Source organism: Girardinichthys multiradiatus, chromosome 17 (genome assembly GCF_021462225.1).
Source record: "Girardinichthys multiradiatus isolate DD_20200921_A chromosome 17, DD_fGirMul_XY1, whole genome shotgun sequence".
NCBI lineage: Eukaryota > Metazoa > Chordata > Actinopteri > Cyprinodontiformes > Goodeidae > Girardinichthys > Girardinichthys multiradiatus.
In genome coordinates, this window is record NC_061809.1 from 10,365,890 (window position 1) to 10,387,664 (window position 21,775).

The 21,775-nt window shown below is 39.4% G+C and overlaps 1 protein-coding gene across 5 annotated transcripts in view; it reads left to right on the plus strand.

Annotated features, from left to right (window-relative positions):
* Nucleotides 1–21,775, plus strand: part of tbc1d22a (TBC1 domain family, member 22a) — a 166,749-nt gene that overhangs the window by 27,414 nt on the left and 117,560 nt on the right. For all 5 annotated transcript variants that reach the window (XM_047389884.1, XM_047389883.1, XM_047389886.1 and 2 more), the window contains exons 6-7: nt 9,242–9,312; nt 20,262–20,390. In XM_047389884.1, the coding sequence (XP_047245840.1) occupies nt 9,242–9,312; nt 20,262–20,390 (200 nt within the window). The remainder of the gene's footprint in view (nt 1–9,241; nt 9,313–20,261; nt 20,391–21,775) is intronic.

A 21,775-nucleotide genomic window follows, 5' to 3' on the forward strand; every position in this document is an offset into this window, starting at 1 on the left:
ACACTACAGGCTGATCCAACTTGTAATGTAATGTCCTTAAAACAAGTCAAAATGAGGCTCAGTATTGTGTGTGGCCTCCATGTGCCTGTATGACCTCCCTACAATGCCTGGGCATGCTCCTGATGAGACGGCGGATAGTCTCCTGAGGGATCTCCTCCCAGACCTGGACTAAACATCCGCCAACTCCTGGACAGTGTGGTGCAACGTGACATTGGTGGATGGAGCGAGACATAATATCTCAGATGTGCTCAATCGGATTCAGGTCTGGGGAACGGGTGGGCCAGTCCATAGCTTCAGCTTGCAGGAACTGCTGACGCACTCCAGCCACATGAGGTCTAGCATTGTCCTGCATTAGGAAGAACCCAGGGCCAACCGCACCAGCATATGGTCTCACAAGGGGTCTGAGGATCTCATCTTGGTACCTTCAGTTCTTAAAGTAATGATGGACACTCGTTTTTCTTTACTTAGAATTTGAATTATGGCAAGAAAAAAGCAGCTAACAGTCTATTCAGTAGGACTATCAGCTGTGTACTGTATCCACCTCCTGCACAACACAACTGATGGTTCCAACCCCATTTATAAGGCTTGAAATCCAATTTATTAATCCTGACATGGCACACCTGTGAAGTGAAAACCATTTCAGGTGACTACCTCTTGAAGCTCATCAACAGAATGCCAAGAGTGTGCGGAGCAGTAATCAAAGCTAAAGGTGGCTACTTTGAAGAACCTAGAATATAAGACAAATCTTCACTTGTTTCACACTTTTTTGTTCAGTATATAATTCCACATGTGTTAATTATAGTTTTGATGCCTTCAGTGTGAAGCTACAATATTCATAGTCATGAAAATAAAGAAGACTCTTTGAATGAGAAGGTGTGTCCAAACCTTTGGTCTGTACTGTATATATATTGTTTTCCACGTAATGTTTGTTTCACTACTTTCTTCATTCCCATCTCCATTACCTTGCCTCCCAGGGGGCTGAAACCCTCCTTCTGTCTTCTCTTATTGAAAGATTTTCTAAGGATATGTTCCGTGGCCCTTTTAAAGTCATACATATTTTTATAGACCTTTCTGTTGTTTAATGAGTTTATCAATACTTTTGGAGCAGGTAATAGATTTTCCCTTGATGGGGAAATGTCCTTGACAGCATAATACACTTTTAAAGAGGTGGCCTTGTGTTGCCAGATGCAAGGGGTTTGGAGAATCTGGGCCAGAGAGCTGAGGAAGATTGTCTTTCTTCAGCAGCTACAGTTTTGGTGTCTTCATTTTCACTTTAACTACTTCAGGAAAACGTAAAGGACTAAATTCAGCTACTACCTAGTTTTTTTTCATTTAGATGAATCAAGGTGTATCAGTGTTTTAAAATGGTATGGTTTTAAAAACTCCACAATGTTCCATCATACTTCTGCTACAGTTGAACTTCCTTCAGTGAGATGCCAGAGAAAGATTTCTCCGGCTGAATAGAGCAGGAAGTAGCATAGCGCTACTGGGTTTTGGGTCACATGGTTTCAAACGTTCTTTCAGAAAACAATGTGTTCCAGGAAATGTTCCTGACCTTAAGGAGGCTGCTGTTTCTGTGGGTTTTGGAAAGTTCCAAGAAAGTCGAAGTCTTATGAAAGAACACATTGCTGAATTATTGCAAACTAATCCTAACTTGGTAGGGCATCCAGAGAAGTTGAGATTTCTATGGTATTCCGTGAACGTGCTATTACATTTAATGTGGTCAGCAGTAACCCCTTCGTCCGATGTGATAGTTTACAATGTCTTGACTCTAGACCGTTTACTGGCTAAGGGTTTGCCACATTTTTCACCATGTGAATAATAGGGCCCCAAACTCTTCTCTCAATCACACAAGTTCTAAGCAGATCAGATTGATGTGGAGGTTCAGCATGTTTTCTGTAAACATGGTTTTTGTGTGTGCATATCGATAAGGAGCTAAACGTTTTGCCCTCTGTGTCATTGAGCGTGCAGTCGGTCAGATGGTCCCACCTCAGAACAGCTGTTGTTAGTGTTCAACACAAGGTACACGGTGTCCTAATCACCCCCCTGTGGTCCACAGCTTAACTCCAGGCAAGACAAAGGCCACCCCTGTATGGTCATGCATAATGGAATACAGTCAGGAGAGCAGCTGCCCTTGAGTTGCACATTAATGCTCTTACAGGTGTTTTTCAGACCAATGAGGGGAAGAAAGCTTCCTGCAGGGTTGAGTCGTTCTCCCCGGGCTATTTCTCCTGAGGGCTGTTCCAGCCAGCATGATAAACACCCACAATACCCATCATACTAATTTCTAAAGAATGTATATAATAATATGACTCTTTACTGGCCCCCGTGGGAAAACTTTGCATTTGCTTGCCCCTGCTTGCATTACTCTGTGTGTTTTGACATAATTGCCTGACGAGCGAATTGACTTAGAATTGAGTTTTAGTTTTAATGAGTTCCCTTGTATTGTTTTTATAGAGGCATGATTTCAATTAGGAGATTTGTGTGTGAGTGTGTGTGTGTGTGTATTACAACGTATAAAGACAAGTGACAAATCTGTCAGCTTGTTGCCGTTAACTGCGGGTCTCTGAAGCCGATGAGAGCAGCTAGTCCCCCCCCCCCAACCTCGGGGACAGGTGCAGAAACTTTTTTTGCCCACATTGTGACAAGCGCCCACTGAGCAAAAACAACAGATTAATTTTAAAAATGTCACGAAATGCCTTTAATTCATTCCAGTGGAACCAGGGTTTGGCTGTCTCATTCATAATGCACAAGAGATTACCCCAGAGAGTCAGATATGTTTTCTGAGAGATGAGCAAGTCTCATACTAATGAAACGACATCTGCAATTTAGCCAGTACGTCAGTTGTGCTCATATCGCCCTCTCCGTCTCTGCCCACTGTGGGAAATGAAGTGTTATTCCTCAGAAATGATCGGAGATGTGCAAGACTTAAAATAGGACATATTTTTCAGGAAATGTTCACCTCCAGCTCTGGGCACACCTGCATTTTCTCTGTGTTCTTATTTGAGCCTTTAAACTGTGCAAAAGAGCAGTGTGTAAAACATGTTTTTTGTATTGTGTTCTTTAACAGAAACTAAGTCCAAATTTGTTTTAGGAGGGATTTATTAGAAAGATTATTTACAAACTACCCATGTGATGTTTTGGTATCTAAAATGTTGAAATTAGTGGCACTGTAATTCATTTATAGCTTAAAGACCGTGAGCCTTATTTGGAAGGGTTTTCAAGAGAAAGCTAAGAATATACGTTAGGTTTTCAAGCATCTGATCAAAGCACTAAACTTCTGGAAGAATCTTCATAGTCAAGATCAATGATTAATCAAAGATTATTTTCTGTTATGCACAGCACCAGATTTCATTAAAAAAAAAGCAAACAGCCGCATATATGTGAATTTAGCCTAAGCACAGTGATGGATGGGTGATGATTTGGGCTTGTTTTGCAAGTCCAATTTGACACCCTTTGGCTGGAAACTGGCTGAAAACTGTGTCCCTCGGCAGGATATTGATCCCAAATACTCTTCTTACTTGTAACAGATTAATAAAATATTAAAAATACTAGGATGTTGCAGTGGCCCAGTCAAAGTTCAGACCTCAACCTTTCTGAAATGCATTGTTCCTCGAACAAACTTCCTGAGGACGAAATAAAGAAGATAAAATGGGAAAACGTAATCCCAGTTTTAAATAATATTTTCTGTAAAAGTTCTACACCAGTATGTTAGATCAACCAGTCAGACAGACGAGCTGTTGCTCTGTAAATCAGCAGATCTCATGTTGCTGCACTGGTGAGAGTTTGGAATACAGCAGTGAGCAGGATTACAGACAAGGTCTCTGATTTTCTTCAACGTGACGCACAACAGCCAGAGGGTACAAACCTCTTCTCATTGTGCTGCTGGTCATGTGGTGCTAGTTAAATTCTCCCAGTCCTTTCTACACTCATATACATACCGCCTCCACTCACCTCCCTGCCAGAAGATAATGTTGCATAAGTTTTAGCAGCCTGTATGTAGCTTCCTTGAAATTGCTCTAGGATCAGGATGTAAAGAGCATTGGCTAACTAATACCCCTGCACCCCTCCTCGCTTTACCTCTTTTGGAGAGATTAATGTTAGCTAGGTGAAATATAATGCAGTTTAATTAAGCCCAAGCCACCAAGATTCATGAACTCATTTCTTTGCCTGACAGTGCAAATGAAGGTTCAAATGGTACAAGAAAAAAAGGGGAGAGATCTGTGATTAGGTGTTGGAAGAAATATAAATGTAGGGGGGTTTGCACAGGATAGGATTTTCACTCTTTAGAACTGCTTTAAAGGGTTCTCCCAGGGCAGTTACAAGTAGATGCCCGATGTGATTTAAGAACGTTTCAAACATGGGGGACCTGATCTGGATTTGGCTTGGAACTTTTCAGACTACCTTAGCATTTTTCCTTTCAATATTTTGTGGTGTTTGTGGCCTTTTTTCCCAGAATTTAGACAGAAAATTGGAAGAGACAAAGGGGGATACATGCGACAAAGATAAGTCTGGAATCTGCCCCAGAACACCGCTTTTAATTCTTCTGCCACTCCGCGCACCGCCCCAGGCGATCTCCGTTTCCCTACCAAAAAGCAAGTCGGTGACGAACATTGCCTAAAACATCTGGTATTTGGACCTCTTGAACATTTTGTGTCACTTTGTTGTCACAAACTTTTTATTGGGACTTTATGTGGTAGGCCATAACAAGTGGAAGGAAACTGGCATGTGGTTACATGTAAAAATCTGAAAAGTGCGGTGTGCATTTGTATTTATTTTGTCTTTTTCAAACCATCTCTTGCTGCATTTAGTTTTGAGGGGGGCAGCATGTCTCATAACTTACATCTGTAGACGTATCAGCTTTCCTTTCCCTGTTTAAAAAAAAAAAAAGCATCCTCACACCATAATGCGCCATCACCATGTTTCACCATGGAGGCGATGCGTTCTGGGGCATCCCCCTGTAGCCTCAGTTTTCCGCCACACACATAGTGTTTTCAATGTGGGCCGAAAAGATAAATTTTGGTCTCATCTGGCAAGAGCAACACGCCACATAGAGGAATCTAATTTTTTGTGTTTTTACATCTTGAAGAAAATAATTAAATGGCTTTCAGCATATTGGAAGAAAAACTGCAGTCCTTTTTACGTTCTCACTACAGTTGATTGAAAAATATCATATTTTAGAGAGAAGTACCGGTACATACGTTTAGAAGTTTTCACAGCTTTTAGTTCCAAACTTTTTTTTAGGATCTGATAAGCAAAAAGGGAACAAAAATAAAGGCCTTTTAAAGTGTTGAGGCTTTCTGTTTTGCTTTTCCTGAATCCCGGATCTTTTTTGTTTTATTTATTTTTTTTATTTTAAGTGACGCTGCTGCAAAGGTAGCCTTGAGGTAATCGAAACCTCCCCACGCTGTGAAGCCCTGACTCCTCTGAACCAACACAGCCATGCTGTGCACTAGATCATAGTATTGGATTTCTATATAATTAAAGCCAGCGGGGAACAAGGTGAGGTAGAAATTTTAAGTGGAAGATGTCCAGGAACTATAGTGAATAAATAGCCGCCCTCATCAGTTGAACAAGCTCTAATGTGTTTCACTCAATTTAGCCAATGGACTTAGCCCATTGCTGCTTCCTATTATGTGATCTGTCACTGGCCCTACATTGCATTACCTTGAAGAACAGGCAAGGCAGAGTCATTTGGCAGCGCTAATCAATACTATTCACTCTGTGCGAAGGCCTTATCAATTTCCAGCTAGTGCTTTGAATAAGAGTTGAGAAGGAATTTAGTTTATTCATTAGGCACATTTCAGGTTTTTTTCTGTACTTCAACTCTGAAAGGTGTGTTTGGGGAGTGCCAATTAATTTGCAAATAAATCAGTTTACCCCTCGGCCTTCACTTCGCGAATGCAGGTAAAATGTTGGCCGTGCAATTACAAGTGAAGAGATTTCATTAGATTTTTTTTTATGTTCGTCTCAGTTTTGCTGTGGCAAATTGTCTTGTTGTATATTATAGGTTGCAGGACAGGGGCCGAGGGAGACCTATCTGTGAATAATAGATGAGGCAGTGTTAGCACAGGCTCATCTAGGAACCTCCTGCCCTCATGATATACTGCCAGGATGCATTTAGTCGTCTGTGTTCGATGATGTTGGTCACTCAGGTTTTTCTCTTTCCTTAAGGGACTGTTATGGACCCTGAGTTTAGTCCTGTTCTAAAAAAAACTTTAACTTTAACAAAAATGACTAGATGGACCACATTTCCATTTTTTGGATTGCTGTAGTTTTAGATAATAGATTTTGCGAAGGATGAGATCATTCACAGCACTTTGTCAAAGTATTACCAACTCTTAAACTTTTCACATCAACAACAACCACAATCTTGTGTATTGTATTGGGATTTTATGGGACATACCCACACAAAGTAGTACATAATTGTCAATTGAAAATCATAATGGTACTCCAGATGTTTTGCAAACAAAAATTTGAAAAGTGTGGCGTGCGTTTGTTTGTAGAACGGCCTTTTGCTACGGCTACAGTGTTTTGGGGTATGTCTCTAGAAGCTCTGCACATATAGACACTAAAGGCTCAGGACCTGCCAGAGTTGATGGAGAGCATCTGTGAGCACAGTGCCTGCATATTTTAGATGTCTCCCTGGTTCAGCACACCTCATTTCATTTGTGGCTCATTAACAGGCTTTTGGTGAACTGCTATCATCTCAAGCAGGTGTGTTAAAGCAGGGAAACATCTAAAACATGCAGGGCAGTTTGCCTTGAGGACCAGGGTTAAAAAACACTGCCCTAAATGACTTGTGCAAACTTAACTTTTTATGGGATTTTTTTCAACAAGCATTTTTTTCTTGCCTCTGTTCCATAAAGGCCATATTTGTGGAGTGGATGACTGTGAACTGTCCTATCGACAGATTCTCTCACCCAAGCAATGGATCTCTGTGGCTTCTACGGTGTCACCATGGGTCTCTTAACTTCTAATTAAACCTCTTCTTTCCCATCAGTTTAGGTTCAGGAGCATGTCTTGGTAGGTTTGTGGTGCTCCTTGAAATGTTAAAAGCTTAGAATATAATTTTATAACCTAACCCTGCTATAAACTTCCCTACAACTCTTTCTTGTTCTGTCTGCTGTGCACCTTTGTAAAGTGCACGATATAATTCTGTAATATTTTTATCTTTCTACCCTAATTTTATTGTTGAGAAATAGTAAGTTCTGTCATTAAATAAAAGTGAAACCAGATCGAGTAAAAGGCTGAGAATGATTTTCATATTATCAGATATCTTAACCACTCCCAGGGACAAATGCTTTTGTGTAAAGATCTCCTTTTGTGCTGAGAAATTATCTTTATGGAGAATTTGCACTGTCTGTGTAGTATTGTTCAGTTCTCTGAAAATGGGGTTTAATAGCAGACACAAGATGCTTAAAACACACTGGGCAAAGTACGTTTTCCTTCAATCACTGCTGATCCCCATACTCCCATATCCTATACTGTCACTGTGTGTGTGTGCGTGTGTATGTGTGTTGGAGAGAGGGTGTATGGGCTGGCTGAAACCTTGCATTAAGCCATATTTTCTGGGTCCTCATGAGCCCAATGGGGATTACTCTCCACCAATTTAAAAGTTCAATTTGCACCTCTCCGTCAGATTCATTTTACATTATACCCTGCAGGTTCTCATACCCAGCCTGGGGAAAAAGTAGTTAATAGTCCACTTCTAACCCATCATATTTTTACTGCCAAAAAGTCAGATGGGAATAGAAGTTTGGAAATTGAGGATAGGGTTAGTTGCCAACTTGCTATCAGAATAAGACAAATATGGTCCACTTTGGATGAGGGTAGTTTTTCTTAAAGCTGAATTGAGAACTTTTTAAGTTAAGCCCCAAATTTCTCCCTAACACTGTAGGAACATGTGTGAAAATGAGCAATTAAGATGATTTTGTAGGAATGAAAAAAAATCCTTTTGGATTAAGGGGGTTTTACCATCAGTTAATTCTAAATACAAATACCGCATTTGATTTACTCAATGAATAATCGGCTACATTCAGAGAGGCTCTGATCAGGTTTAGTAGCTAAATTCTGATATTTGGTATTCTTATTTCTTAGCCATCCTGGCATGAGAATTATGATGAGAAAGAGAGAGGGAAATATGGGTTAATGGCAACCAATAACATCATCACAAGATTCAAGCATGGTGTTGCAGGCCTTTGTAATAAACTTAGGGACTTGCACTTTTGGAACCACGTAGAGCTGCACAATATATCAAATTGCAGTCGTTACAATGTCACTGTGTCCAATATGGCAATCACAAAGGACCTCTTTGATGCAATATTTGGCAGGATGTACTATTTCAAGTGCTGCACATGCAAATTCCACTAGCCAATAATATATTTCACTGTTGGACGTTTGGTGTATATTTTTAGTGCATACGACACTAAGGGTGGTTGGGGCATTGTGATGGTGAAAAAGAAAACAGGGATTCAGTAAAATGTTGGTTATTTTAAATCACAGTAACAATAATAATAATAAATAATAAACAACTAAATTAATAATTATAATAATAATAATAATAAATAACAATAGCCTCACAGTTACATGTTTTCTGGTATTGTGCAACCCTTGTACCGCCTTTTAAATATTTAAGACTAGTTTTGCAATTACAACAGGTGAAAAACACATTGCAATTAAAGCTGTAGAAAACCCTGTAAAAATCATGTTTCTGTGCATCCAGGATGAACACATGTGCAGGCATCACAATTCTATTTCCTATTTATTGTCGCTTGAAGACTGGACACAGATATGCATCCAACAGTGGTTTACTTTCTCCCTCTTGGCAAATGTGATTTCCCTTAATTTAAGATTTCAAGAGTCTTTATTATCCCCTCAGGGCAACTGACTTCACAGTGACTGTTTAAAAGCAAAACCAACACATTTTAACCAAATATGTGCATTAAATCTGCATTGCAAATGTTGAAATACCGAAATTAGTTGCAGTTTTGTTTTGTGAAGTATTATTTGTAAACTCCCCAAATCTTTGAGAATATATTGCCTCATCTGTGTTTGGCTGCTTCTTTTCTGCCTTTCTGCCTCTTTTCCATTAATTCTACAGCAGCATCAGGGTCAGGAATACAAACACAATAAACAACATATGCTATGTGATGCACCTCATTTCAAAGAGCATTTCTTGTGTGAACGTGCTGTCGTTTTTAATAAAAAATGAAGACATTGTGTTTTTCTTGTATTACAGAAGAACTACGAAAACTCAGCTGGTCTGGAATCCCACGCCAAGTTCGACCGATAGCCTGGAAGCTTCTTTCTGTGAGTTTTCTGACTGCACAGAGCCACATATTTCCACACAGCCTTAACAGAAGCACAAAACATAAAATACTCACAAAAGCAATTGTGCGCACAAGCTCGCTCTAAACAAACCCCTACATAGCACCATAAAGCTGGAAGTTATACAGATTCATAAAAGCTGGACTCCACATGCATAAAAATACAGATAAACCCTCACAAATAATAAACACATGGTGTTGATCTTAGACACACACAAAAGTACACAAATCTGCTGTCATGGTTTTTTTTCCTACCCTATCCCTTCCTGTTTTGATTTATGAAGACCAAGAGACGTTTTTTTTTTTTTTCTTCTTCCAAACTTCAATAGGGAAAATTAATTGTGAAGCACAAATAATTTATTCATGAGAGGCACGGTGTGTTTACTCATTAAGCCATTGTTGTGGTGTACAGCTCTTAGTCTGCTGAGGAAAGTCTGGCTTTTTGAACGCCTTGACTCTCCCATTAATTACAGCACAATAGCTAATGTGCCGCAGAAAAGATGTCATTAAAGGTGCACGGATGTATGTGTGGCTGTTGGTGCTGCTTTTTCCGGTGGATGGAGGTTACTGACTGGCTCTAGAGCTATAAACAGTGCCTTTGTTTGGTGCTCTGCTCAGATACAGGCTTACAACACCTTATAGAGTAACAAAGCACTGGATTATTGTTAGTGTATGTATATATGTATTTATGCTTCTGGCAGTAAAGCTGATGTGCCATACATAACACCTCATCAATGCACTGTTCATGTTTGTGTTCAGTTGTGCGTTCTAGTCTTTCTGTTTGTATGAGTGTGTAAAGTGTTTCAGTGCATCTGTGATTCAGTAATGCATTGGCTGCACTCGTGGGTTTATTTTATGGATTTGCCCACTGAAAGGGCTGCCTAAAAACAAGCTGCATTATTAAAACTCTTAAAAATGGTGGTGTACAAGCTTACATCTGTTCAAAATACACATGGATTTAGCTATGTTAAGGGCTTGCCAATTCAATTCAGTTTTATTTATATAGCGGCAATTCACAACACGTTGTCTCAAGGCAGTTTACAAAGTCAATTCAGTCGAATCATACAGATTTCAAGTTGGGTACATACATTCCAATTAATCCCAACTATCAAACTTGTATTGCGAAAAGAAGCCAAGAGTTGAACCACACACCCTTCGATTAGTAAAACTTGTAGATTTCATGTAAACATATCTAGATACATATAGAGCATTCAGTGCCTGCCAAGGTTTTCAACAATTCTATCAAATTACAACCACAAACAATTGTATTTTATTGGGTTTTCGTTAGTGTAGCATGGATTTGTATTACAGGTGCACCAATTGATCGGCCCTGATTTCCTTAATTTTGAGAGATCGGTGATCGGCTGATACTTGCACGTGAAACCGATCTTATCCACTAATCTTATTTACTTATTCTAACCTGTTGTGGAAGTTTTGTTTCTTTTTAAAATGTGAAAAATGAAAGACTAAAGGAACTGTAATTTCTCTAAACGTTTGATTTTTTTATTTGAGAGCACTACATCATGTGCAGTTAAAACAAGTATGTATTGTTTCACAGGGATTGTTCAGTGTTTTTCAGTAAAGTAAGACTGGAACATTGAAGGTATGACCTTATAACACCTGACGGTGTCAGTTATAAAATTGGTATCGGCCAAAATCAGAATCGGCAGGTCAGGGTTTTTAAAGATCGGTAAATGGTGATCGGCCAGAAAACTGCAATCAGTGCACCCCTAATTTGTATTCAACCACTTTAAATTATGCTGAATATTTGAAAAGGGACAATGCAGATTACCGAGGGGGAGAGAGCATTAATCAATAGAAGCAGCCAAAACGCCAGTGGAAACTCTGGAGGAGTAGCACTGATTCATTGCTCAGGTGGAACAATTTGTTGAACGGACAGCTATTAGTTGTCTTCTCTACAATTCTGGGCTATTAATGGCAAAAAGAAAACCATTGTTGAAAACAAGCAATGGTTTTAATTTGCCACAAGCCATATAGGAGACACTGCAATCACTCAATGAAACCGTTTGGTCAGAGGGGAACAGAATTTAAAGTTTTGCCCTATATGCAAAAAACTTTATGTTGGGCAAAATATAGTACTGCACATCCCCAGTGTGAAACATGGTGGTGGCAGCATAATGTTGTGAGAATGCTTTTCTTTGCCGGGAGGAATGTGTTTGGAGGTTACAAAAGACTTGCAATTGGGATAGAGATTTACCTTCCAAGAGGATAACAACCATATACAGGTCCTTCTCAAAAAATTAGCATATTGTGATAAAGTTCATTATTTTCCATAATGTCATGATGAAAATATAACATTCATATATTTTAGATTCATTGCACACTAACTGAAATATTTCAGGTCTTTTATTGTCTTAATACGGATGATTTTGGCATACAGCTCATGAAAACCCAAAATTCCTATCTCACAAAATTAGCATATTTCATCCGATCAATAAAAGAAAGTGTTTTTAATACAAAAAACGTCAACCTTCAAATAATCATGTACAGTTATGCACTCAATACTTGGTCGGGAATCCTTTTGCAGAAATGACTGCTTCAATGTGGCGTGGCATGGAGGCAATCAGCCTGTGGCACTGCTGAGGTCTTATGGAGGCCCAGGATGCTTCGATAGCGGCCTATAGCTCATCCAGAGTGTTGGGTCTTGAGTCTCTCAACGTTCTCTTCACAATATCCCACAGATTCTCTATGGGGTTCAGGTCAGGAGAGTTGGCAGGCCAATTGAGCACAGTGATACCATGGTCAGTAAACCATTTACCAGTGGTTTTGGCACTGTGAGCAGGTGCCAGGTCGTGCTGAAAAATGAAATCTTCATCTCCATAAAGCTTTTCAGCAGATGGAAGCATGAAATGCTCCAAAATCTCCTGATAGCTAGCTGCATTGACCCTGCCCTTGATAAAACACAGTGGACCAACACCAGCAGCTGACACGGCACCCCAGACCATCACTGACTGTGGGTACTTGACACTGGACTTCTGGCATTTTGGCATTTCCTTCTCCCCAGTCTTCCTCCAGACTCTGGCACCTTGATTTCCGAATGACATGCAGAATTTGCTTTCATCCGAAAAAAGTACTTTGGACCACTGAGCAACAGTCCAGTGCTGCTTCTCTGTAGCCCAGGTCTGGGGAATGCGGCACCTGTAGCCCATTTCCTGCACACGCCTGTGCCCGGTGGCTCTGGATGTTTCTACTCCAGACTCAGTTCACTGGTTCCGCAGGTCCCCCAAGGTGTGGAATCGGCCCTTCTCCACAATCTTCCTCAGGGTCCGGTCACCTCTTCTCGTTGTGCAGCGTTTTCTGCCACACTTTTTCCTTCCCACAGACTTCCCACTGAGGTGCCTTGATACAGCACTCTGGGAACAGCCTATTCGTTCAGAAATTTCTTTCTGTGTCTTACCCTCTTGCTTGAGGGTGTCAATAGTGGCCTTCTGGACAGCAGTCAAGTCGGCAGTCTTACCCATGATTGGGGTTTTGAGTGATGAACCAGGCTGGGAGTTTTAAAGGCCTCAGGAATCTTTTGCAGGTGTTTAAAGTTAACTCGTTGATTCAGATGATTAGGTTCATAGCTCGTTTAGAGACCCTTTTAATGATATGCTAATTTTGTGAGATAGGAATTTTGGGTTTTCATGAGCTGTATGCCAAAATCATCCATATTAAGACAATAAAAGACCAGAAATATTTCAGTTAGTGTGCAATGAATCTAAAATATATGAATGTTAAATTTTCATCATTACATTATGGAAAATAATGAACTTTATCACAATATGCTAATATTTTGAGAAGGACCTGTACAAGTAGCAAGAGCTACAATAGGATGGTTTAGATTAAAGCATATTTATCTGTTAGAACTGCCAGGTCTGCTTTCCTTTATCCATGACTTATCAGGTCTAGGGTCAGAAAAAGGACAGCTAAAATCTCTGCAGACCCCACACACCCTGCACATAAACTGTTTAGAGTGTTACCTTTAGGTCGGCGCTACAGAGCGCTGTCTGCTAAAAGAAGCCACCCAAGAGACAGTTTCTTCCCCCAGGCTGTTTCTCTGATGAACACTTGACAGTCAGTGCTTTATTTCCATTTATTACATAAAAAATATTCTTGATTATTAAACACAACACTTATGGTAAAACTGAATGAGCTTTCCATACTGTGAATTAGAACAGTTATTGTTTACATACGATGTCGTTATGTACATTGTTATTTTCAATTATTTTGTGACTTTGAAACCCCTAGGTGAGCAAGATCCAGGCTCTTTGTGTCAGAGCTGATAACTGAAGCCACTTGTTTGGCTTCTTCGAGATGTAAGTGGACTGGTGAATCTTGAACTGAGGCCATGTGCTTGTTTGATTGATGTTTAGTTTCTGCTTAACAAAGATCTGAAGACAGCCAGGCCTTTGTTTGTTAGATTTTTTGTGTAAAGCAGTTTTTGTTGGAGGGTGTTTGGAAGAAATCATTCTCTAAGCACTACAACATATGGATTGATTATATTCCTGGGGCTGCTGTGTGTCAGTTTAACTGTCTCTTTCAGGGAAAACAATCAGTTAAACACAATGCGTTGGCCCAATCAGATTAGGTACCAGTTAACTGCTATACATGCAAATAAACATGTCACCTAGATGAGCCAGATGAGCAAAGAGGCCATGGTTCAGTTAAAAAAAACACAAATTCAGGAACCTAAAATACATGTTTAGGCACATTTCAGATTCATATTGTCTTGTTTTTTTGTTTTTTTTATTTACCGTGTCCTGTCAGTCAGAGTAGCACTCAGAATTGTTGTCTGAGTGCCAAAAGGAAGGCCAACAGATTTACTTTTACAAGTGGAGCATTAGGGCTAACGCTATAATGCTCCGCTTGATATATATAAAAAACTTTATTAGAAACTGCTTAGAGATCGTTCCAAACACAATGAACGCAGAGTACGAAAAGGAAAAAAAAAAGGTGGGGGAAAAAGGGAGAGGAGGAGAAAAGAATAGATGAGAGAAAGAAGGATGAAGAGAATGCAAAATAACACCATTTTACACCTGCAGAAACATAGTGTATAACAGCATTGTTACTGAAAGTTCGCAGTACTAACAAATGCAAGAAGCTTTTGTGAATTCGCTGCTCAACATGCATGAATCAGCCTGAAATAACTTAGCCGATTGATTCAACGGTGTTCTCTCTGATGACCACTTGGCCGTGAGTTGTTCATTCCATTGGTTTTGGTTTCTTTTGTTTTATAGAATTGTAATGTCGGATGGCCTATGGGACTTTTGAATTGGTTTAAACTTACTGGATGTTGCGCAACAAAACACGACCAATTAATGGTTGTTTATTGAACATTTAATATTTGATGTGTATTATTGACTTTAGAGTCAATTTAACTTATTTTGATAAAACTTGAAAGTGCACTTTATTACCTTTTAATAGAATGAATTATTAAAAAATGCTATCATTGAGATGACATTTTGTTCACAAAAGTTTATGAAATATAGCCATGATTATTCCATTATTTATGGATGGATGCCTTATGGAGACCTTATGATCTGTTCAGCATGGGGTATGATCCGCAGAGAAGAGATCAAACACAACTAAAGCTACCTAAACCTAAACTCTGCTGAGAGACTTCTCTCCGGTTTGTCATTGAGCCTAAGACTAACTTAGTTTTATTTCCACGTGTCATGATTTACTGTTTTCACTGTTTTTAAACAAGCGTGGAAATAAAAAAGCCAGAAACAATATTCTGTAACAGGGAAACTAAGAGAACAGTAATAACCTGTGACAGCTTTTTTTTTTTCATTAGCTGAAAAATACTCCATAAGGTTGCCTGCAGCCTCTGAAACACACGCGCTTTAACCTCCCATTATTTCACAAATATTACCTTCTTATTTCATTTGTTTAAAGAGCGCTCGGTGTCCAAGCCTAAAGGGGAAAGGAAGAAATTAAATGGCTTTGCCCAAAAAAAAAAGAAATCCTTGCCCCGTGGCAAAATGTACATTTGCTAATGGAGCGTGGCTGTTAAATGTGAGATGGTGGGCGAGAAAAAACTAACTGGCTGTGAAAATATCGATAAGGCTAAAGGGCTAAATGAAATACATCAGAGAGCGGCAGCAGCCAGGACAGATTCCGAGATTATTATGTTAAATAGTTACAATACAACAGCACTTAATTACATTGCCTGAGAGAAGAGAACAATGTTTTTTTTTTATTAAATCTGATGTAGTTATGCCCACCCTTCTTCTGTGTTCATTTGAAATGCATCTACAGCATTCATACCCTTTGACCCTTTTCACATTTTGTGACATTAAAGCCACGTTTAATGACAGACCAACAAGAAAGTGTGAGGTTGCAGGAAATGATTCATGGCTCTGTCAGGTTGGATAAAGAGCATCTCTGAACTGAAGGTCTTAAATTTAGTCCCAAACTTTGAATGTTTGAATCTGAGTGAACCCCCACCCAAGTCTGAAGTGTTTTGTAACCTCTGGCAGCATTCCCCACAGCATGATGCTGTGTTTCACCATGGGGATGATGTGTTCAGGGTCAGGTGCAGTTTGTGTTTTCTGCCACAAATACTGTTTTGCAATACTTGAAAAATAATTGTTAAACTAACTCACAAATCAAATCAGAATGCTTTCTAGAGCAGTCTGTAGAGATTATACTGAGAATTTACTGAAATAACAGAATGAACTTCTCAGTAGTTACGACATTCAACATTTCTACAGAAAGGTAGCTTTAAAACTGAATTGAATTTCACTCCTTCTTAAACCAGGCATTGGAACTTTTGAGATGTGTCTTTAAAAATACAAATGGGAAGACACTCGAGGGACGAGAAGTTTAATTTTAATCCATCTTCCGTTGTGCTCACACTGAGACAGATTCCAATCTGCTTCCAGGATAAAGTTTTCCTGCAAAGTGGAAATCAATTTAGAGAGCAGACTAAGTAAAAAAGGAAGAGGTTTCATTTAAACAGTTTCCCCAAGCATATTTTCGATGTGTTTTTATTACTATTATTTATTTTCACTGAGTTTACTCAGGTGGAGCTTCCTATAGGGCAGGGAGCAGATTATATTTCTGGGAAGAATTTAGAAATGAGGTGTAGGTAAACTGCAACTGTTCAAAGGAGGAAATGCTGCTTTATAACACTGTCATCAGTTCATATTCTAATGACATTTGGTAATCAATATATAATATTATAAATATATATATATATATACACATTTTTAATAATACTAATAAATGTTGATAGTATTAACAATAGTACAAATAATATTCGTTAACCAAATAAAGGTATTAACATCCTCGTAGTGCCTCATTGAGCCCTAATGCAGCTGCTGAGCGACTGACCTCCTTTAAGCTGCCCATTAACCTTCAACCGGTGCACACACACTCTTCTCTCCCTCGGTTGGCAGCATGCACCTCACACTGCAGCCCAGTGCTTTGTAGCTGGCCTGGAGCATTTTGTTTTTGTGTGTGTACGCAAGCGTAGTGTGTGTCTGCATATGGAGCCGTTTCAACGTGTGACGCTGTGACGTTTTGGCATAGACACCGCTGGGTAGAAAGTCGATGAGTGGGTGGAGGGTTGGTTCGCCAACACAGCCAATGTTCAGCCTGATTTGTGCTGGCACCAACATGTCTCTCTGGATGCATGGCAGCACTGACTGAGAGGCGGTGAGATGGGGTGTGGATGAGGAAACAACTGACCTCTTTCACAGCAATTTCGTTGTGAAATTATTTCTTTTTAATGAACAGAAGCAAACAGTCGGACATGGACTGAACAAATATTTTAAAGATATTACATGTAGGTTTATTTGTCATGACAAACACATGAGTGAGAAAAAGACATGTTGACAGCCTGTTTATTAATAAATAAATGTGTATGTGTGTGCATACGTACATGCATACATTTATATATTTTTTCTAACTGCTAAGTTTGCTTTTAACCGTTTCCAGGGTTTTAACGTGTTGGCCAGAGTGTATATCAGTCTATTGTGTCTGCAAGCAAAACTGTTGTGTGAGACAAACAATCCTCTGGGCCTGAGTCTGAGGGAAATAACAAAAAAAAACATATAACCTTTACTGCTATTATATGCTTTTCTGTAGTTACCTGCCTAAAACTGATAGTGTTTTTGTCTCTCATGGCCAGAAGAATGGAAACTTGCTTCCAGAAAACAGATAAATTACTTCAAGATACCAAAAAACATAGTGAACATCAGCCTTTTTCGGCCTATTCCGGTAATATACGTTCGTGTTAGTGGGGACGCTTTCAGCCTTTTACTCTGACACCCCTAAATAAAATTCAGTGCAGCAAATTGGCTTGGAATCTGTTGACAGGGAAACCATTGTGCTCCACAAATATGTCCGCTATAAGTGTGGCAAAAAGAAAGTCACAAGGACTGTTTTGTGATGTAAGGGGCACAGCTAACATGTGGAACCTCTTGTGGTGGAAAACTAACACTACACATCACCCTGAACGTACCACCCCCACTGTTAAGCATGGCGGTGGCAGTGTCATGCAGTGGGCATGCTTTTCTTTAGCAGAGATAACAGGGAGACTAATTGGACTAAATACGAGGCAACCTGGAAGTAAACCTGTTAGAAGTTTGTGGGGACATCTGAACTGCAGCTAAATGTGTAATCTTTTATTGAAAAGGGAGGAGCATTATAAGAAACAGAAGGATTTGAGTGTTTTCAGGGTAAAGACTGCAACAACAAGCTAAATAACAAGAGTAAACTAAATGTTCCTCTAGCTGCTTGTTTTCACAAGTCTGCACTGGCCCAAATTTACTCTTTTGGTCAGATTGTGCTGCAGTGGTCCTGAAAGCTGAAATAAATCAAAACAACTACATAAGTAATTGATGCAAGATTCCTCCTTTAAATAGGTTACAGGCCTGGATGAGGTTACCATTCTAGAGAATGGAAAATTATTTGTATTTGTAGGAACTTTTCTGTAAAACTGGTGTTCATCTGTCTGTCAATCCATTCATCCAATAATCTGTCCTTGGGGACAAATAAAGTTTTATTGAACTGAATTAAATTAAATTGAAACTCTACAAAGGAAAACCAGATCCTTTTCCAAGATCTTAGGCCAAAATTTAGACACGACTAGCTTTCTTTAATAAAAGTAACCTGAACTAACCTTATAATTTAGTTTGCTCTTAGAATCAAGTTCTAAAGAAATGGCAAATTTAGTGCAATTCTTCATATTTTGAAACCCATCTCCTGTAAGCTCCACAGCCAGAACAATTTGTTTTTGTTATCACTGTGAAAGTTTTTACAGGAGCTCAATTTATGTTTTATCACAAAATTTAAACTCCGTGATTATTTTTCAACCCCACGGTCAATAATTTCTGAAGATGTCGCGTTTGTTCCTCAGGTTGGGCTTGACTTTCTCGTCGTTGCATTAGCTGGACTTTGCATAGCTCCACACTTTTTCACACATGCATGCTTATAAAATGCTCCCATCAGACCCATTCCCACTTACATGGACAGCTAGGTAGGCCTGCAAAGCAACAAGCTTTCGGCCGCACAGCTGAAAGTTTGCTTCCTAACCCCAGGTGTCGGAGTTTGGTTTGCAGAACTTGTTTTTAACAAACTTAAAGCACAACTTTAAAAGTTTCAAAATGAAAGGGGTCAGAAGTTACTACTCGTGCAAATAATTGAAAATTAGCAGAAAACACTGCAAATCTACTAAAGGAGCAGTCTAAAAAGTTAGGATTCTCATGTGGAAGCATTATTTAATGTATTTAAAGTAGTAGTTTAGCGACATATTCAATTTGTATGTGCGTTTCTTCATGGCTTTTTCCACTGTTTGAGAAGTAGACTTCAGGTATTCATCTGCCCTGGTTGAGGAATTTAGATTTATTACACTGTGACAAAACCACAGGGCCCAGAAATTCATCATACTCCAGAAACTGGCTTATTGAAGTTTGTTTATGCAATCAAAACGTTTTTGTTACATCATCCACCACCAACTCCTTCATTATGGGTATATTTATCAGGGTTAAAGGCTAGAAAACTGTTTTGACAGTTGCCCATAATGTGTTGATAGCTGTTACAGGCATGATGATTTGGGTGCAGGTAAATCCAAGGAATATTTCTTCAATAATTAAAAATATTAGAAGCCACAACCTCTGTACACCAGCTGTCAGTCAGTTGTGCACCATTCAGTTGAGATTTGTATAGATATGAAGTTTAAATCATGATGGTCATGAAAGTGTCCAAGTTTTAAATTTAACGTCCTGCAATTTGCAGAAATCGTGATCTCTCAGCCTAATAAAGAATGCCCCCCCCAACATGATGTTTCCACCACCATGCTTCATTGTGGGAATAGTGTGTCAAGTGACGAGTGACGTTTTCTTAAGGGTAGAAACTAGTGCCATCAGAACCTGAATTTAAATTGCTCAGGCTGAGTCTGTATTCGTGTAATTTGAAATTAAATGCATAAGTTTGATATGTATCACTACTTTGAAGCTTGTGGTTGTAATGAGACATAAATGTGAAAACTTGCTGTATTTGACTTCAGTTAAAGGACTTGTGCATATGCAGTGAATTGACAGCATCATTGCCTCCGTTATCTTTGTTTAAAAAAAGCTGGAGCTCACAGTTGATTAGCTTAGCATATAAACTGGAAACTCGTCTGTTTCTCTCCAAAGTATGAGTTGCCAGGCAACTGGCAGTAAAAACTATTGAAGTATTTTGCTTTTTCCAGCCACAACTTTGGTTTATAACAAGCCTCCTGCTGCTTCGATTAGGATCCAAAACTTACAATAAGTGGTGCCCGCTTCATTTGAAAACATAAACGTGTTCAAATGCAGAGCATGTAAAAATAGTTCAATTAAAAAATTCAAGTCACAAGTATTTCTTTTTTCTGTTTTGCTCCCTTGTGTTGACATTTTTCCCCCCATTTTTAATCCTCTCTGTGACTTTGCCTTTCAGGGTTATCTGCCAGCCAACGCAGAGCGGCGAGAAAGCATTCTACAGAGGAAGAGGCAAGAATATTTTGGCTTCATCCAGCAATACTACGACTCACGCAATGATGAGCACCATCAAGACACATATAGACAGGTATATGCCCAAATGCATGCCCACACATACACTGGCAGCCACAACATTGGACACAGTTGTCTAATACTGAATGACTCAGCTTTGTACTGCCAAATGTTTCCCCTTTTAGTCTGGATGTGGATGAGGATTCTCCAGATGCTGTAGGGGATCTATGATCCTTTGGGTTCTTTGGTTAATTATGGGGTGGGGTAAGATTATTGCTTTTGTTTGTGTTCTGATGCAGATCTTCTCATCAGAACATTATGTTCCAATAGCCATTTTACTTACTTTACCTGTCAGTAGTCATAAAGTTATGGCTAATGTTCTAATCATGCATTCACATGAAAGGACACTTTTTTCAGAACCTGAACCTGTAGCTTATAAATCTCATGACGAGCAATTTCTTTAAGAGAAGCATAAAGTGTGTGATATACACTCACAGGTCACTTTATTAGGTTAAGCTGTTCAGCTGCTTGTTAAAACAAAGAGTGAATCAACCAATCATCAGCTGTCATCTAAACCTTTTTTCTCAGCACATTTTAGTACCACTTGAGTACCATTTAAACAGCAAAGCCTGTCTGAGTACTGTTCCTGACAGTGGACCCATCTCCTGATGTCTACTTCCTGGAAGATAATGCCCCATGTCATAAAGCGCAGATCATCTCAAACTGGTTTCTTGAAAGTACTTCAATAACCTCGACAGTCACCAGATCTGAAGCCAATGGATCACCTTTGGGATGTGGTGGAATGTAAGATTTGCATCACGGATGTGCGGATACCACATGATGCCATGATGTCAATATGGACTGAATCCTCTGAATGCGCCACTGACAAAAAAACATGTGATTGCATACAGATGGTAAGGAGACAGATCGGGGCATATTTGCAGGTTGGTAAAAATGAATCTAAGTGGTTGTAAATCTGATCCATGTCCAAAATAAGAACCATCCAGATGTTAAATCAGGTTTATTCTGGTGACTGCGAGCAGCTCACTGTGTTAACATCAGCTGCTGAAGAAGACAAGGCCTGCCCTGATGATATCTGTACAGTTTCAAAAGAACATCTAATCAGAGACAGGGCTTGTTATTTATCAGTAAGGTTTTTTGAAAGCCAAATTCGAGCAACACTATGCATGTTTTTTGACAGACTTTTGTCCACAGTCACAATAATAGGAACCAGTCAGAGGTTCGCTTTTTATTGTGTTCTGTTTTTGTTCCTCATCTTCTCTTTGGACTGTTTGTTTTTCGGTCTGTGTCAATATGAGGGGAGTGTGGTCGAGTTCTGTTCAGAGCAGGGACAACCAGCTTCAAAGAGCTGCTTAAATGAACACTTTTCTGCGCCTTTGAAAAATCTCTTTTTCCCCACTCTCTCTTTTTATCTGTCAGTCTTTTACCCACTGCATGCTC